The 19567-nt window shown below is 40.7% G+C and overlaps 1 protein-coding gene across 2 annotated transcripts in view; it reads left to right on the forward strand.

Moving 5' to 3' along the window:
* The window catches only part of ano1b (anoctamin 1, calcium activated chloride channel b), a 137138-nt gene that overhangs the window by 89886 nt on the left and 27685 nt on the right, over positions 1-19567 (forward strand). For both annotated transcript variants that reach the window (XM_033635304.2, XM_033635305.2), the window contains 8 exons: positions 560-628; positions 760-961; positions 3447-3558; positions 3737-3794; positions 13357-13457; positions 14756-14898; positions 15468-15620; positions 15848-15900. In XM_033635304.2, coding sequence (XP_033491195.1) covers positions 560-628; positions 760-961; positions 3447-3558; positions 3737-3794; positions 13357-13457; positions 14756-14898; positions 15468-15620; positions 15848-15900 — 891 coding nt within the window. The remainder of the gene's footprint in view (positions 1-559; positions 629-759; positions 962-3446; positions 3559-3736; positions 3795-13356; positions 13458-14755; positions 14899-15467; positions 15621-15847; positions 15901-19567) is intronic.

Raw genomic sequence — 19567 nt, forward strand, 5'->3', positions numbered from 1 at the left:
GGTGTTTACGTGCACAAACACAAAAACGGAATACTTATAAAACCCAATCAAAACCGGGATACTAAAGACCTTGTAAACACAGTCAGTGACTTGCTTAGTTTGCACAGGGTACCTCTAATGCACTGCCTGCCATCTGGTAGCACTTTATACATTACTACATTAACAGTTCGGCTGGCACATGAGCATCCACAGTGACTATAATAATAATAGTAATAATAAAAACAGGATAAGGATAATCCGATGACATCACGCACATTGTGAAAGACAACCAGGGATGAATGGTCATGGACCAATGTGTAGTCTGTCATGTCTGACAGATGAATCACCTAATCTTACATAGTGACTGTCAGAACAGACGAAAAAGTCCTGTAATCTTAACCTGGCATTAGTTGAGTGTTGGGGCCATGAAATCTCAGGTTAACTAAAGGAGCTGAAGAATCAGCTATCCATCAGCTTTGCATATGACAAAACTTTTTTTAAAGTCTGCAGTTACAATGCACTTTACTAAAGTTGCATGTCACAGTTCTTGTAAATATATGTTTTATGAATTGATTTTTAGATTGAAAAGCTCACATGTCAAGACCGCCTCCCAGCCTACATGACTAACATTGTCATGATGCTGTTAATGGTAAGAAAACCTGGTTCTATACATACACTGTGTATGATTGATGATTTAGAGAAACATTGTGGAGTGATCATTTCTGTTAACCTCACAGCTGTATTCTGTTTGTAATCCTGTCAACCTTTTTTTATTGGCAGATTGGTGTTACGTTTGCCATTGTATTTGGTGTGATCCTCTACCGGATCTCTACCAAAGCCGCTCTTCATATGAGCTCCAATCCGGTTACACGGAGTCATGTTCAACTGACGGTTAAAACCACTGCAGCCATCATCAACCTGGTGGTCATCCTCATACTGGATGAGGTGTATGGAGCTGTAGCACGATGGCTCACTGTGTTGGGTAAGTTAAGTTAGGTGTAGACAGTTAACAGGTCAATGGGTCACAGCTATGATAATAGTGGACAATGGCACTTTTTACCAAAGGAAATATAGTGGGTCACTCTGTTGCCCTCTCATTCAGTTAACAGGCATTGTTTTTCCAGTCTCACTCAGAAGTCGTCGAAAACCAGTGCTTGGTCAGTGACTTCCATCATCAGACACAGATGAAAAAAAGCTATCTTTTCATGTCGGCATGATACGAGGCTGGTCGCTGTTATTGGGCCAAAGTCTGAGTAGAGCGTGCAGGAGGGGCTGGTGGATGGGTCCAACAACCATTGACTTTCACCCAGGATGTCCATAAGATTGTAGAGCCAAACCATGTTCTTTTTTCCTAAACCAAACCACATGTGTGTGTTAACAAAATGTAACCATGTGCGTTTGTTGTTGGAGGAAACAGTGTTGAACCATCCATCCATTTTCGTAACCGCTTATCCTCTTGAAGGTCGCAGGGGGGCAGGAGCCTATCCCAGCTGACATTGGGCGAGAGGCAGGGTACAGAAAGGGTCTGCACAGGAGGGCTCCCTCCTGGGATTGAACCAGGAACCCTCTTGCTGTGAGGCAACAGTACTAACCACTATAGCACTGTGCTGCCTCAGGTGGTGATAACCTTATTTTGAAAGAGAATGTATGCAAATGGTACATTTCTTGTGAAACAGAAGTGTGTTTTGACAGTGCATGTAACAGGCTGAAGTTGACATGTCATCCTAGAATGTCAACAACCAACACACCCAGGGTACTTTGCATGTCATAACTCAACGTGGAACGTCCATGACCGAACGTATATGATATGATATGTGACGAGGTCTGATTGAGAATGTGTAGGTTTTTCTTGATATTATTGTTTTAGCTAATGCATCTGATATCAAGCCCTTGAATTAGACAGCACTCGTTAACCCTTACCTCAGCCAAGAGGGTGGAGGATTTTTGTGCCTAATTCGTGCACACCTCCTGCGTGCCCATCAGTGAGGATAGGGGACCTACAGTCATTCCCAATTCATCAAATACTGACACTAGGTTAGGAGCTCTCAGCATCAGTTAGTGAGCACTATGCACCGGGCATAATCTGACGGTCTGAGCAACTGCCGTAATATAAAGAGCGAGAAAGTTTGTGTAGAGCGGATGAGTCAAACAAACACAGGACTTTCACCCAGGAAACATCTGTTTGTGTCCTGTGTGAAACCAAAAGCTTACAGTGAGTTTTTTTTCTTAACAATGTAGCATAGTATGTCACGTATGTGACTGATGTGATGTGACATACAAAATGTTATGTATGTTAGTAAGGTAGTATTTTAACCCAACCCATGATGTTCTTTTCTAAACCTAACCATGTGCTTTTGATGCCTAATCCTAAGGAAGTGAACCTAAAAACAAAGTAAACTTACCTTGGAAGTGTATTTTGAAACTAAAATGTATGTATTTAGGGGGTGGGAATTGTATCTGTCCTGTGAACACAGGAGGTGAATTTGCACAAAGATAATGTATGTAACAAGTTGAAATTGACACACTGTCCCTGAGCATCCAAAAGTGGCAATGGAGGGGTTAAGTTAAGTTAAGTTAAAATATGTTGGCGACCGAATCTGTCTTTCCAACCTATCAAGGTCATCACTTCCACCCGCAGTTCCACAGATTTGTCTAAGGCCCCTCCATTAGTGATCGCAGGAATATGACATCTGATTCTGTGTCTCACTCTGTGCTTGGTGCAACATCTGTGGAGATACCTTCTGGTTCAAGTTTATTGTTTTTGGTTTCTTTAGCTCCTAGCTTGGACTGTGTGGCAAGGCAGGAGTCAGCAGTTTTGCCCAACAGTTTGCCATCAATTTCAGGCCCAGCTGGGAGTACATCCATTGACAGAGTTTAGCACTTTGGCCGTCACCATCTTGTTTATTTGAAGCCAGAAGTGACCACATGTAGACAAGAGGTTGGAGATAACTCTAATGTTAGCTGCTAGCTTTGTAGTCAATGCTAATTTTTGCTAGTAAAAGACAGAATTCAAACTATTAGATATAATGTACTTAACAGAAAAACTAAATATATATGATTTCTTAGGGGCTCTTTTAGTACAACCAAACTTTTTTAGGTGACCAAATGTGAACTGAAAGCCCATTGAAATAGCGACAGCTATGGCTACTCTGTGAATCTGGGGTTACAACATAGTTATGTGCTTTGGGGTTGCATTTTTGATGTATGAAAGGCGCTATATAAATAAAGTTTGATTGATTGATTGATATGTGATCCAACCAACGTTGCCATGGTAGCAACTTTTAAAAGGTTTCTACCTGTAACTCAAAGTGGCCATGCCCTTAATTATGCATACATTTCAGCTTAATAACATTTAAATGGGTAAATTAAAAATTACACTAGGCACAGTTGTATTCAGAAGTAATGGCATTGCCTATTTTTCATTGCCTATTGCAAAAAATCTAAGGAACTTATCTGTTCATTTTTAGAGGTTCCTAAGACAGACAAGAGTTTTGAGGAACGACTAATCTTCAAGACCTTCATCCTCAAGTTTGTGAATGCTTTCACCCCCATCATCTACATTGCTTTCTTCAGAGGAAGGTTGGTAACTTCACTATATTTTAAAATTTTAATTTGTAGGTTTCAGATACTTTTTCTGTCATTCCAATATGTTTAGCCACTCTTACAGAATTTTAGTAAATAGCAAACATGATAAAGGTTTTAAGACAAGGAGCACTCTTTATCTACTCTTAACCCTTTCATTTATTTTTCACTCTAGACTGGTGGGCAGACCAGGCAGCTACCTGTATGTGTTTGAATCCTACAGAATGGAAGAGGTAAGGTTTATACGTTTATAAATTATCTGCAAGTAAAACCTTGTGTAACCACATACAGGAATTAGAGTTGAGGTCATTTTCACATGCTTTTAACAATCAATTTGCACCCTTGTTTATATTTAATTTCATTTGTTATGTGACTCAAGACCATGGTCACATGGTATTGAGCACAAACTCTGCTGTATTCCACTGTACTGACATTTACATTGTTCACTCTTACCTTGATAAACAACATTGGAAATTCAATTCAGTAAAACATACATTTGATAAAACATTCAAATTGTACTGTGAACAATAATGAACCAATCTTTTCTACTGATACTGTTTTGAGTTTGGGATGTCCTTGGATTTTTTGAGTGTTACATACTGCTTCCAGGAAATAGCCACAGCCTTGCAGACACTGACAAAAACCCTCACATTCTAGTTCCCGCTGTCCCACTGTGCCACACTAACAACCAGCCAGGGATGGAGCTACTAGCTGTAAGATTTAGGGGGATTTAGTGACCTCAGGCAGAGAGGATTACAGATTGCAACCAGGTGAAACTTCTCCTGTTTTGAATTCTTAGTGTTCATTGTCAAGAAAGTTTTTACGGGCAGCTGAATTAATTGCAGAGCTCTCTTTTTCTGCAAAACAAACAAACCAGGTGATTAAAACCAGTAAAAACACATGTTCATGGTCATGTCACAAGTTTCAGTGTTTCTCCTACACTGTTTGGCTCTTCACAGACAGGCTGCGAGCACCTGCTGATGCTCATCTTTTTTCTGATCCAGATGTTCATGAGGTTTTTACCGGAGCCATTAACCGCAGAGATCTCTTCCTTTCCAAAACAAACCGACCTGGTGACTTAAACTGGCAAAAAAACTAAATAAAGCAGTTTCAAAGCATTGGAGATGGGCCACTAGTCTAGCACCTGCTGACATGTGCTTACCTTTTTTCTTTGATAACATAAGATCCAGATGTTCAGGAAGTTTTTTCTGGGAGGTCTCATCCTCTCCAAAACAAACTGACCTGGTAATTTAAACTGGTAAAAACACTGAATACAGCAGTTTCATGTAAAAAATAAAAATAAAAAAAATCAGTATTTCTCCAATGCTGCTGAGGGGCAGTTAACTATGGTGGCTGATGTGACAATGCACATCACCCTATCTAGAGACAGTGTTCTGTTTGAAACATGGCAGTGCAACATGTTGGACTCCATGGACAAGAACCTGCTCCCTATGTAGATATAAATTCTAAGGTGACAAAAACATGACGCTTCCTATTTTCAGGTGATTATCTGTCCCTCCAGAATTTTGTGGACCGTTTTTTGGGGATTGTTGTTTACTTGTATGATCTCATCCCATCCTACCATGTTCTGCTAGGTGGGCCAAAGCCCCACAGCAGTGGTTAACATCCCAACATCCAACACTGAGCCATTCATTTTACACTGACACCAAACAGCTCAACTCTGCTGTTAAACCCATTTTAATAACCTTTTGTTAACGTTAGCAGTATGATGCCAACAGCTAGCCCTGTCACTGTGTGTGTGATTCTGTCCCACCAGACCTAGAGCTCCCACTGTCACAGCAGTAGCCTCATGATAAACAACAGAGAGAGAAGGGCTGAGTGAATCAATATGCAGCCCCTCACACAAAACTGGGCAATTCCCAGACAGATGGAAAAATGCCTTGGTAATGCCAATTTTAAAATTTGGGATTGCTGAAGAGATGAGTAACTATAGACCTATCAGTCTCCTTTCAGTCCTGTCTAAAGTGCTGGAGAGGGTGGTCTCAGAACAGTTGCTGCATTATCTGGAGACAAATCTTTACCTGCACCCTTTACAATTTGGTTTTAGACATAATCATTCCACCGAGTCAGCTACTTGTGTACTATTAGAAAACATAAAACAATCACTTGATAAGGAAATGTAGTAGGTGCAGTGTTCCTGGATCTAAAAAAGGCATATGATTCTCAGTTAAATTTTAAAAGCCATGTGAAAAAGATCTGTAAAACGGTCAAGGCTAACCTTAGGTGTTTTAAAATGATAAGAAATTGCTTGACATTTGACTGTGCCTTGTTATTTCTAAACTCAGTGATATTGTCACATCTGTCCTGTGGTTTAATGGTCTGGTCTCAGGCCAACCAGTCTGTAGCTAAATCCATAGAGGGTCTTTACAATCAGGCCCTGAAAATCTTGGATAGAAAACAAATAAGGTACCATCACTGTCACATTTTAAGTAAATACAAGATCCTAAGCTTTGCAAATTTTGTTGATTTTCATTATGTAAAGCTCGTGTTTAAATGTTTAAATGGCCTTGCTCCTCAGCCTCTCTGTAAATACATCCAGAGACTACGGAGTTGCAGCAGATCCACTAGAGCAGCTTCAAGTGGAAATTGTAAAGTTCCATTCAGTAAAACATCCTTTGCTCAGACAGCTTTTTCTGTGAAAGGAGCAAAGTCTTGGAACTTGCTACTTGGTCACTTGAAATCTGCTGCAAACTTCACCATCTTTAAAGGGCCAGTGTGTAAAATGGGTTGAAAACAGTGACATCAGTGGTCAAATTCTAGATTGCACGGCTCACTCGCTCACCCCTCCCGTTGGGTAAATGACGGTGGCCTCGTAGGGACAAAAAGCCTTGCGCAGACACTAGTTTTTCAGGAGTAGGTCTATCTAGCGAAATCTAAACCATGTTACGATATTGTAATGGATCCGTCACGAGCAGGAGACCAGAGTAGCGTTCGGGAAAAAGGCCAGTTTATTTGAGCACTCCAAAAACTCCGGTAACACTCCAGGGGGTAAAAGACTCCGTCCCAAACTCTGACTCTTCTAGCGTAACACACACACTCCATACACACATACTCGTTTACACTACCTAGCGGGGACCCCCTCCCCTCTCTGCTCCATTAATCTGCAGCCCGCACACTGACTGACAGCGTAGCCTGTAAACAGAGCTCAGCTGTTTATTTAGACTAGCAATATCTCCGGACTATAGTATCTGCAATGGACGACTTTGAACGCGATTTTGAAGAGTTTCTTGTAGCGGACACAGACCCAGAGCCATACCTGTTTGAGCCGGAGCATACAGATGAGAGCCGGAGTACACTGAACGGGCGAGAAGAGAGGCTGAATCCTCCGCTCCCATTTTGCTGCACAGAATGGGATTCGGTGCTACTGCTACCATCGTTGGGGAGATATATCATCAGGAGGAAAAGCGCAGCAGAGAGTGCATCACAAGGAGTGAAGTTGCGTCTTCTTTTCCTCGCAGATGACGGTTCAGGTTCATTCTCTCCTGTTGCGTGGTAAGTGTGGTCCATTCGCAAACTTTATAACTAAAAAAACTTTTCACTACTCTCTATCGACAAACTACTAACACTCTCTGCTGTTTCCTCCTCCTTCTTCTTCTTCGTCTTCGTTGGTTCATTTATACACGCGAAACGCATTCTCTGGCTGGCTGGATTGTCCACTCGGGCTGCCTTACATACATGGCGGCGCAAGATGGCGACCTCTCTAAAGCAAGGCCCTTGCTATATATATATATATATATATATATATATATATATATATATATATATATATATATACACAGTACAGGCCAAAAGTTTGGACACACCTTCTCATTCAATGCGTTTTCTTTATTTTCATGACTATTTACATTGTAGATTCTCACTGAAGGCATCAAAACTATGAATGAACACATGTGGATTTATGTGAAATAACTGAAAACATGTTTTATATTCTAGTTTCTTCAAAATAGCCACCCTTTGCTCTGATTACTGCTTTGCACACTCTTGGCATTCTCTCGATGAGCTTCAAGAGGTAGTCACCTGAAATGGTTTCCACTTCACAGGTGTGCCTTATCAGGGTTAATTAGTGGAATTTCTTGCTTTATCAATGGGGTTGGGACCATCAGTTGTGTTGTGCAGAAGTCAGGTTAATACACAGCCGACAGCCCTATTGGACAACTGTTAAAATTCATATTATGGCAAGAACCAATCAGCTAACTAAAGAAAAACGAGTGGCCATCATTACTTTAAGAAATGAAGGTCAGTCAGTCCGGAAAATTGCAAAAACTTTAAATGTGTCCCCAAGTGGAGTCGCAAAAACCATCAAGCGCTACAATGAAACTGGCACACATGAGGACCGACCCAGGAAAGGAAGACCAAGAGTCACCTCTGCTTCTGAGGATAAGTTCATCCGAGTCACCAGCCTCAGAAATTGCAAGTTAACAGCAGCTCAGATCAGAGACCAGATGAATGCCACACAGAGTTCTAGCAGCAGACCCATCTCTAGAACAACTGTTAAGAGGAGACTGCGCCAATCAGGCCTTCATGGTCAAATAGCTGCTAGGAAACCACTGCTAAGGAGAGGCAACAAGCAGAAGAGATTTGTTTGGGCCAAGAAACACAAGGAATGGACATTAGACCAGTGGAAATCTGTGCTTTGGTCTGATGAGTCCAAATTTGAGATCTTTGGTTCCAACCGCCGTGTCTTTGTGAGACGCAGAAAAGGTGAACGGATGGATTCCACATGCCTGGTTCCCACTGTGAAGCATGGAGGAGGAGGTGTGATGGTGTGGGGGTGTTTTGCTGGTGACACTGTTGGGGATTTATTCAAAATTGAAGGCACACTGAACCAGCATGGCTACCACAGCATCCTGCAGCGACATGCCATCCCATCCGGTTTGCGTTTAGTTGGACGATCATTTATTTTTCAACAGGACAATGACCCCAAACACACCTCCAGGCTGTGTAAGGGCTATTTGACCAAGAAGGAGAGTGATGGAGTGCTGCGGCAGATGACCTGGCCTCCACAGTCACCGGACCTGAACCCAATCCAGATGGTTTGGGGTGAGCTGGACCGCAGAGTGAAGGCAAAGGGGCCAACAAGTGCTAAACACCTCTGGGAACTCCTTCAAGACTGTTGGAAAACCATTTCAGGTGACTACCTCTTGAAGCTCATCGAGAGAATGCCAAGAGTGTGCAAAGCAGTAATCAGAGCAAAGGGTGGCTATTTTGAAGAAAGTAGAATATAAAACATGTTTTCAGTTATTTCACCTTTTTTTGTTAAGTACATAACTCCACATGTGTTCATTCATAGTTTTGATGCCTTCAGTGAGAATCTACAATGTAAATAGTCATGAAAATAAAGAAAACGCATTGAATGAGAAGGTGTGTCCAAACTTTTGGCCTGTACTGTGTACATATATATATATATATATATATATATATATATATATATATATATATGTATATATATAGCAAGGGCCTTGCTTTAGAGAGGTCGCCATCTTGCGCCGCCATGTATGTAATGTACTGTATATATATATAAGCATAATTATAAGGCTACGGAAACCAAACGAATTTTATTTTATAGCAATTATACACTTATATAAACATATTAATGGGTAGAATATTCAGATTCAGATTCAGATTTGACAATAAACCATGCCAAATATTACACACTGGCCCTTTAAGAGAGCTACCAAATCCTGGCTGATTCAGCAACAGGCTTGTACTCATGTTTAGTTTTTTAAATGCTTTGTTTTTAGATGTGTGCTTTATTGTACTTTGTTATAAATAGTTTATCTCTACTGTACCTCTTTATTTTTCTGATCCAATTTTTTCTTAAAAGCCCTTCTAGGGACAGATGTTGCAAATTACCATTTTCTATAAACTTTGTGATATATGTAGGGCCGCCCCTCACGCGCTGTGCGTAGGGTCACATCTTCAATGGAGGGCCACAATTTGCGTGAGGGGATGCATTTGCGCATATGCACAATGGATGCACATCTGCGCTATCGTGAAGCGCGCATAGAATCACCTCGAGGAACGAAAGAAGAGACGAGACCTGTAATCTGACCGTGCATGCGTCGCTGCAATGATTGACAGCACTCGACATCTGACCAATCAGAGGGGTGCGCCGGCAGGAACTTGCAGAGCTGCAGCAGGTGAAGAGTTGTTGACATGTCGTCCCTCGAGAGGGAGACCTGAGCCTCGGGAGTATGTGCGGGGCCGGGAGGTTGGACGCTCCCAGAGAGGGGAGAGGGAGAAATATAGCTAAATAAGATGAAAATAGAAAAAAAATGTCTCTGTCTTTTTGTCTTCTTTTTGTTTTCAGTGTTTAATTAAGGTGGGAGAGGCAGAGGGCGGCAGGAGATCGGACGCCTCCAGAGAGGGGAGAGGGAGAAATATAACAGAATAAGATTAAATAGGAAAAACCTGTCTGTCTCCCTCTTTTATTTTAGTTTTGGTGTTTAATCAAGGGTGGGGGATTGAGCTCCAAATAAAATTTCGCTTAGGGCCCCAATTTGGTCAGGAGCAGCCCTGGATTATATGCATTGGATGGATGCTTGCGGTTAATATATGTACATTGTATCCGTCCCTACAAAAATAAACCAAATAAATAAATATATAAAATGTGTATCATCCTCAAACCAGTGTAGGTGGGGGCATGTGTGTTCCACTGGGAGTGCCATAGCTGTATGAAGTGGTTTAATACCCATGTGCTCAACTTAACTCCACTGCTGGTGATACCTGCTCCCATACATACTTGCATTCAGTGCTTCCTGTAGACACAGAATCCTTACTTGTACATTATAGAATACCAGACATACCTTGGATGGATCGGGGGATTTGGGCCTAGACAGGTTTGTTGCTGTAGCATTGTCAAACTGTACACTCAATACTGGGAGTTTGGACAGACTCAATGCTGCAGTTAGTTGTGTTTATTCTATATTAGTGTTAATATTTCTCCTGCATAATGATTCTATTCTTTAATGGCCTCTATTAATTTCTTATTTTTGCTACTTATCTGGTAAGACATATAAAATGACCCTATAGTATAGGTCAGTTGACTGAGATGGGTTTGCCTTCTCGGGGGCATGTATAACAGAAAATAGCATTTGTATTTAAACTTGTTCTTCTTTGAACACAGGCAGGAGTATTTCTGAGGTGGCTGAATCACTTGCAAGGGCCTGTTCTCTGCTTTAGAGAGAGTGGGCCCTCCAACTACGCAATCACCTCATGGGCCCTGTGAATCCACACTGCCACACTGTCTATATTAACGCCCCTCAACTCAAGATTACCTAGCTATACCCAGAACTACTGAAAAGCTGAGTGATACTTAGGTTTCAATTATTTTTTCAAAACAGAGGTCAGTGAGTGGTCAAGTGCTGTCATTAGTAAACTATCACAATGCCTTAAAGAGGCAACAGATAGGATTTGGTTTTTTTTTTAGCTTAGCGCCACCTAGCGTCAGCGGTGTTGCTCGCACTGTCGTAAGGACCAAATTGACCGTGGGGATCAGAGATAATCAAAATGTAGTCTGTAAAGCCACCAGTATACCTCTATGTACAGTACAGGCCAAAAGTTTGGACACACCTTCTCATTCAATGCGTTTTCTTTATTTTCATGACTATTTACATTGTAGATTCTCACTGAAGGCATCAAAACTATGAATGAACACATGTGGAGTTATGTACTTAACAAAAAAAGGTGAAATAACTGAAAACATGTTTTATATTCTAGTTTCTTCAAAATAGCCACCCTTTGCTCTGATTACTGCTTTGCACACTCTTGGCATTCTCTCCATGAGCTTCAAGAGGTAGTCACCTGAAATGGTTTTCCAACAGTCTTGAAGGAGTTCCCAGAGGTGTTTAGCACTTGTTGGCCCTTTTGCCTTCACTCTGCGGTCCAGCTCACCCCAAACCATCTGGATTGGGTTCAGGTCCGGTGACTGTGGAGGCCAGGTCATCTGCCGCAGCACTCCATCACTCTCCTTCTTGGTCAAATAGCCCTTACACAGCCTGGAGGTGTGTTTGGGGTCATTGTCCTGTTAAAAAATAAATGATCCAACTAAACGCAAACCGGATGGGATGGCATGTCGCTGCAGGATGCTGTGGTAGCCATGCTGGTTCAGTGTGCCTTCAATTTTGAATAAATCCCCAACAGTGACACCAGCAAAACACCCCCACACCATCACACCTCCTCCTCCATGCTTCACAGTGGGAACCAGGCATGTGGAATCCATCCGTTCACCTTTTCTGCGTCTCACAAAGACACGGCGGTTGGAACCAAAGATCTCAAATTTGGACTCATCAGACCAAAGCACAGATTTCCACTGGTCTAATGTCCATTCCTTGTGTTTCTTGGCCCAAACAAATCTCTTCTGCTTGTTGCCTCTCCTTAGCAGTGGTTTCCTAGCAGCTATTTGACCATGAAGGCCTGATTGGCGCAGTCTCCTCTTAACAGTTGTTCTAGAGATGGGTCTGCTGCTAGAACTCTGTGTGGCATTCATCTGGTCTCTGATCTGAGCTGCTGTTAACTTGCAATTTCTGAGGCTGGTGACTCGGATGAACTTATCCTCAGAAGCAGAGGTGACTCTTGGTCTTCCTTTCCTGGGTCGGTCCTCATGTGTGCCAGTTTGGTTGTAGTGCTTGATGGTTTTTGCGACTCCACTTGGGGACACATTTAAAGTTTTTGCAATTTTCCGGACTGACTGACCTTCATTTCTTAAAGTAATGATGGCCACTCGTTTTTCTTTAGTTAGCTGATTGGTTCTTGCCATAATATGAATTTTAACAGTTGTCCAATAGGGCTGTCGGCTGTGTATTAACCTGACTTCTGCACAACACAACTGATGGTCCCAACCCCATTGATAAAGCAAGAAATTCCACTAATTAACCCTGATAAGGCACACCTGTGAAGTGGAAACCATTTCAGGTGACTACCTCTTGAAGCTCATCGAGAGAATGCCAAGAGTGTGCAAAGCAGTAATCAGAGCAAAGGGTGGCTATTTTGAAGAAACTAGAATATAAAACATGTTTTCAGTTATTTCACCTTTTTTTGTTAAGTACATAACTCCACATGTGTTCATTCATAGTTTTGATGCCTTCAATGAGAATCTACAATGTAAATAGTCATGAAAATAAAGAAAATGCATTGAATGAGAAGGTGTGTCCAAACTTTTGGCCTGTACTGTATATGTAGAATGAGGAGGTGTGTGGACACTATACTAAATAAATGAGTAAAGAGACCGAGCAACAATTATCAAATTTATCTGAAGAAAAAACAAATAGTAATGCAAATAATTATACCAGAATGCACAGTACCAGTACAAACTACTCACAGTAAATGATACCAATATGTACAGTATCAGTTCAAACAACAGTAGACACGTAAGGGATAATATATAGTGAGCCGGTGACTGTTGAAAAATAACTCCCGACAGGGGAATGGAACCCCGACGCAGCGGAGTTATTTTTCAACAGTCATCGGCTCACTATATATTCTCACACACACACTACTAAAACATTCAAATGTTACAACTGGCATCAATATTATTAAATTGTGGCAGAAGCTTATTGCAAAGTCACTAAGTAACCTATGTAAACACTGATAGTCTGATTTTACTGTGTATACTACCCTGTGCAACCCACATTATTTTCATAATGATATATATAGGCAAAAATGCTGTCTGTTACTTCTTTAAATTTTTACATGTATATGATGTCATTTTGCTTTAGGCCGGCTTGTTAAAATGCCTTTTTGCTGTCCTGAACTGTAGTTTGGACTGTTTTACAGTGTGCCCATGGAGGCTGTCTGATGGAGCTGTGTATCCAGCTGAGTATCACCATGTTGGGAAAACAGCTCATTCAGAACAATCTTTTTGAGATTGGAGTACCGTAAGTATGCATTACTTTAACTTGGTTGCTTTTCATTAAAATCATATTGGGCCTCATTCACAAACAGTGTGTGCACACAAATCTGCTTAAACCATGCGTACTAACAATTATGCACAAATCTGGGATTCATCAATATTTTCTTATTTAAATTTTTTTGTATGGTAAACTACCACGTGTACGCACAAATGATGATAGCCCAGCTGTCTCTGAAAATGTAAACACGCACCGTAACCACTTAAATGCATAACATATTAAAACCACATTCATTAAAAAGTCTTTAATAGACAATATTTAAAACTTAATTTTCTAATGAATGGACTTAGTTTTTATAGCCAGTAATTATGACCATTATTGATTAGGATAAAAGGGCCTCAAATGAATGTCTCAGTCCTAGCTTACTATAGAGTAAATGAGAATGTTTATACTGTACTATACTACAGTTTTGGTCTCATTGTTTTTCTTGAATCTGCCTGTAATGATGGTAAATGGTAAATGGACTGCACTTGTATAGTGCTCCTCTAGTCTTCCAACCACTCAGAGTGCTTTTACACTACATGTTACATTCACCCATTCACACACGCAGTCCCACACTAGTGGCCGAGGCTACTATACAAGGTGCCACCTGCTACTCAGTAACCATTCAAACGCACTCGCACGCTGATGGAACAGCCATTAGGAGCAATTTTGGGTTCAGTAACTTGCCCATGGATACTTCAACATGTGGACTGGAGGAGCTGGGATCAAAGTGTTAATCCTCTGATTAGTGGACGATCTGCTCCACCTCTGAGCCACAGTCACCCAAAGATGGTTTCTCCCATCAATTTTTAGTGCCATGAAATTATATTATCATCATTACAGGGGGTGGCAGTATGCTTATTGCATATAGTGGGTAAACGCCTGTCAGTGTAGAATGATTCTTATTCACTAACACAGGCACAGTGATAAGAACAAAATCGACCAGTGCACGTGTCATGAACCCAACAGTGAGTTTGTGTGCTCGCTTATTTTATATGCAGCGTAAGAACATTTCTACGCACATGTTAGTGAATGAGGCCCATTGTCATAAAGTACCCAAGGCCTGAACCTGAAATGATCTTTCCAAAATCACTATTTCCTGTTAAGTTAGATGCAAAGGCTCCAATATTACATTAACAACCCCCCAAGAGGGAGCCCTACCACCACAACAGTGGGAATCAGGAAAATAATAAATGGAGTAGATGTACTTGTAAGGCACCAGGGAGAGAGAGACAATGTGTGCATGCTTGTGTTTTCACTTTTCGTGTGTGTGTGTTTCTCAGTAAGCTGAAGAAGCTGATTCGCTACATTCGGTCAAAACAAGTGGCTTTTCAAGAAGAAGAGAGACAGAAGAAGCTGCAGAGATATGAAACGGACCACTTCCTGGAACCATTTGCTGGGTTAACACCTGAATATATGGAAATGAGTCAGTACCACTTGCAATATCCCCACACACACTCACTAGGTTGTTTCCTCAGCACTTGACAAGAAAAGATGAGGAACATTCACAAGTACGATTTAATGTGGTGATCACAGTCTTCCAAAATGACGTACTGTATTATCATTATGTGGTATACGTATGAATTTTGGTGAATTACTTTTCATATAAACATGTACAACGTACAAACAGTTCATGAGAATAGCCTAAACCTGTTTTGTTGTTTGTTGGTCTCAAACAGTGGTCTGCAGCTTTGCAGGCGTCTTGCTTAAGTGACACACAATCCACCATCCCCTCTACTTCCTGATGACAAAGTGATCTTATGTACAATGACACTTTAGAAATGTTGACATGATACGTGCAAATGTAATATATTCGAGGTTCACAGAAATGTCAACATTTTATTCAGGCGACTGGTCTGTACAATCCTACTCCTGTAAAGGGCTTTAATAACTTAAGTATAGATCCGGTGTAGACTGGATCTAATCACAGATATAAGGCTGACAGTTAGTGGCATTGACTTTGTAATGTATTATTCTCTCTTCTTCTGTGTCCAGTCATCCAGTTTGGTTTTGTTACGTTGTTCGTGGCATCCTTCCCCCTGGCTCCGCTCTTTGCCCTGCTCAACAACATCATTGAAATACGACTTGATGCCAAGAAATTTGTGACTGAGTTGCGAAGACCAGTGGCAGCAAGGGCCAAAGACATTGGTGGGTTAAATTCAGCATACTTTTAAAAGGCATAAAATGCATGAAAGGACCCACTAGTGAAGGAATACAGTGAGATCTTACTGAAATGCTGTTGCTGTAAATGTTCCAGTAAACATATTCATTACAACCAACTAACTGCAGGAAACAACCTTACCCTGCGCTGTAGACAGAAGAAAGCAGTCTTACATGTAAAACCCAGCAGTTGATACATATTGTTATGTTTACAGGTATATGGTACAACCTACTAAGAGGGGTAGCCAACGTGGCTGTCATCATCAATGTAAGTAAAACCTATGTGTAGTTGATTGTGATGTATGTACTGTAGGCCCTGTACTCCATTACATTGGATTTGAAAAGTCACATGCAAATTTTAAGAGCAGGTGCTCAACTGGTAAAAAAGGATCCATGCCAATTTTATTTTTTTTCAGGCATGAAGTGCTGGTGCAAATAAATAAATAAATAAATAAATAAAATGAAACAATAAAAAATATGCACATGCAAAGTGCACCCTGCTGGGAAGTTTCTCTCTGCCAGCACCAGTGGGGTTTCCTGAGCTTGAGGATTAAGTACATATAGTACATTTGTGTGCAGTAATGAGCAGGGAAATGTCTGTCTAGCTAACAAATGAGGTGTCTAAATATCTATATACAGTGGTGGAAAAAAGTTTTCGGACACCCCGTGCATTTGTGAAATATTGCACTAAGAATCACTCTTAGGTCTTCAAGTGCAATTTCTTTTAGTACAGTCACAGCCAAAATACTAAATAAATCCTAAAAAAGCCATTAAAAACTTAAAATTGATTGGTTCCAAAAAAATCCATAAGAAATTTTGAGTATTGGGTCATTTTGGTACCAGTGATGAAGGTCGTTCTTTTTATTAAAAGACACAATTTTTGTTGCCAAGCTTCGTGTCTACATAAAGCCAGCACATTTGAAAGTTCTTCAGACACAAAAATGGCTAAAACAAGGAACCTAACGCAGGAAACACGCCTGAAGATAAAGATTCTCAGCCAGGAAGGGTACAGCTGCTGCCAGATAGCCAGGAAGTGCAGATGCAGTCCTTCAGCAGTTGGATACACTCTGCAGAAATACAGACGAACCAACAGCTTGGAAGACAAACCAAGATCTGGGCGTCCAAGGGTTTCTTCAGCAAGAAATGACCGCATCCTGATCCGCATGTGCAGGCAAAACCGCCCAATGACATCACAGGAGCTTCAGCAGCAGTGGTCAAACCAAACTGGTGTCCAGTGTTCCACCCGCACTGTACATGGCCGACTTTTAGATCATGGCTTAAGGTCCTACAAGGCTATCAAGAAGCCCCTGATCAATGAGAGACAAAGGTTAGCCCGGCGTCGTTGGGCCCAGGCACACAAGAACTGGACAGCCAGGAATTGGAAGAAGATTTTGTGGTCAGATGAGTCCAGTTTCCAGCTTTATCTTCCTCCTACTAATGTGAGGATACGCAGAAGGCCAGGCGAAGCATTATCTCCAGCATGTACAGTACCTACTGTCAAGCATGGTGGAGGCAGTATCATGGTTTGGGGATGCATGAGTGCTGCTGGTGTTGGTCATCTCACTGTCTGTGATGGCACATTGAACTCTACCAAGTACTGTACCATTCTCGAAACCCACATGCTCCCTTCTGCGCGTGCACTGTTCCGTCGAGGTAAAAACTGGATGTTTCAACAAGATAATGCCCCTTCCCACACATCCAAGGCCAGTAGAACTTGGCTGCAGGAGCACAGTATCCAGGTCTTAGAGTGGCCAGCTCAATCCCCGGACATGAGCCCCATTGAAAATCTGTGGTGGATTATCAAAAGGTCTGTTTCAAAGCATAAACCAAAGAATTTAGAAGAATTAAAAGCAGTAATTCAAGAAGAATGGGACAAGATTACCCCTCAACAGTGTGAAAGGCTCGTGGGGAACATGCCAGCCAGGATTAGAGCTCTACTACGTGCCAATGGCAGGACTACTAAATATTAATTTGATGATGTGATGGTTTATTTATTTTTTGTTCAGTTTTGAACACATTCTCTGTTATTTGTTGACTTTGATACCGACAATGTTGAGAACTGACATACTGAAACTGTCAAGAATTTAGTTTTGTTAGTTTTTCTTGTAAACAATAAACAAAAAAATATAATTTGTATTTGTTTGTATCTGTCTAATGCAGCCACACCTTTTGAAACACAAAAAAGATTTTTCCACAAATATTTCATGATAATATTTGAGATTGTGTAAAATTTAAAGGGTGTCCGAAAACTTTTTTCCACCACTGTATACCTAGCAGCTGCTACACATACACAATTTACATTTATTATTTATTTATAACAGGAAACAACAAAGAAAACAATGCCACATTGTGCACACTTTAGCGCTCTTTAAAGTATATAACCATCACAATCAAAATTGAAAAACGCTGTTCTCTGAATAAATAAAATAATACACCAAACAACCTACCCACCAAACTACAAAGTAGGCCGTTGCAACAATCAGGTGAAGAAAAAAAACCAGAGCTGTACCACACATTAACTCTTTTAAAAGTTAGATTCTATGATCACATTTAGAGTCAACAAATAAGTCCCTATAGGCCAGATGGGAGTGGAGGTGGATGGGTCCAACAGACACTAAACTTTGCCCCGCAAGCCCGCTGTTCATTTCTCGTGTGAAACCAAAAGTCATTGAGTTATTTTAATAACAATGTAGTGCGCTAGTATTTGTAGCATGCTACAGTAGTGACAACAACTGACTTATTTTATGGTAAACCATGATGTTTTTTTTTTTTAAACCTAATCATGTCCTTTTATTGCCTTAACCTAAAGAAATAAAAAACAAGATGTTGTTGTTCTGGGTTTATTTTGAAAAAGAATTCATGCATCTAATGAGCAGAAACTGTTCATCTCCTGTGAAAACTGAAATGTATTTTAAGAAGACACAATGCCTCTAACAAGCGTAAATTGCCACAGTGTCCTGGAAGCGAATTTGTGAATCCTAGACAGTGTTAATTTTGACAGCTATTTTAGAATTAGTCTTAGTCTTGAGATCAAAACGCTTAGTTAGTTTTGGTCACATTTTAGTCATTTTCATCCTTCACAGTATTAGTCGAGTTTTAGTTGACCAAAATTCATAATATTTTAGTCAGCTTTTAGTCATTATGTTGTCCATATGTTTTTTTTTGATCTTTAAACTAATCCAGTCAGGCTAATTCATGTATCAGAAATTATAATCAAAGTGACAGGTTGTATACATTTTTATCCACAACTACCAATAATTTGTACACACTTACAAATTTCATTTCTTTACACACACACGCACACACACACACGCACACACACACACACACACACACACACAGACACGTATGTATATATACACATACATATCCTAAACACAATGTAACCTTTAAGATGTTAACATCGGCAATAGGCAATAGGCTTATATATGTCTTCTTAGTTTGAGCAGTTAACATTTGTAAGGGTAGTTGTGAGACTTTATTTGTATGGAGCATCTTCAATGACAAACATAATACAGCGTTACACATAGTCAGTATGGGGTCAGTGCAAGCTCACTGTCAGAGGGTTTTATAACTTACTTCCACTCATCACTAGTTGGTTTGGGACCCTTCGCATGAATGCTGAAACAGAGTGAAAATGGGTAGGGAGAGGGTGTAGGGTGCGGTTTGGGAAATGCCCATTAAGGATCATTGATATCTTGTGTTGTAATTTTCCTGTTTTTGTGAAATGTATAGTTTATGACTCAATATTCTGTGCAGCTCCCACAGATCATCTGCATGTTTTGATAATGTTGCATGCAGGGTGAGCAGGTCCCAATAAACCAAATGTGGGACAAGGAGTAGGTTTGTGAGGGACAATGTGGGATACCCGCCCCCAACGCAAAGTTTAGTCATCAGAGACTAAATACATTCATCATCAACTATACAGAGTCTAC

Source organism: Epinephelus lanceolatus, chromosome 5 (assembly GCF_041903045.1).
Source record: "Epinephelus lanceolatus isolate andai-2023 chromosome 5, ASM4190304v1, whole genome shotgun sequence".
Classification (NCBI taxonomy): Eukaryota; Metazoa; Chordata; class Actinopteri; order Perciformes; family Serranidae; genus Epinephelus; species Epinephelus lanceolatus.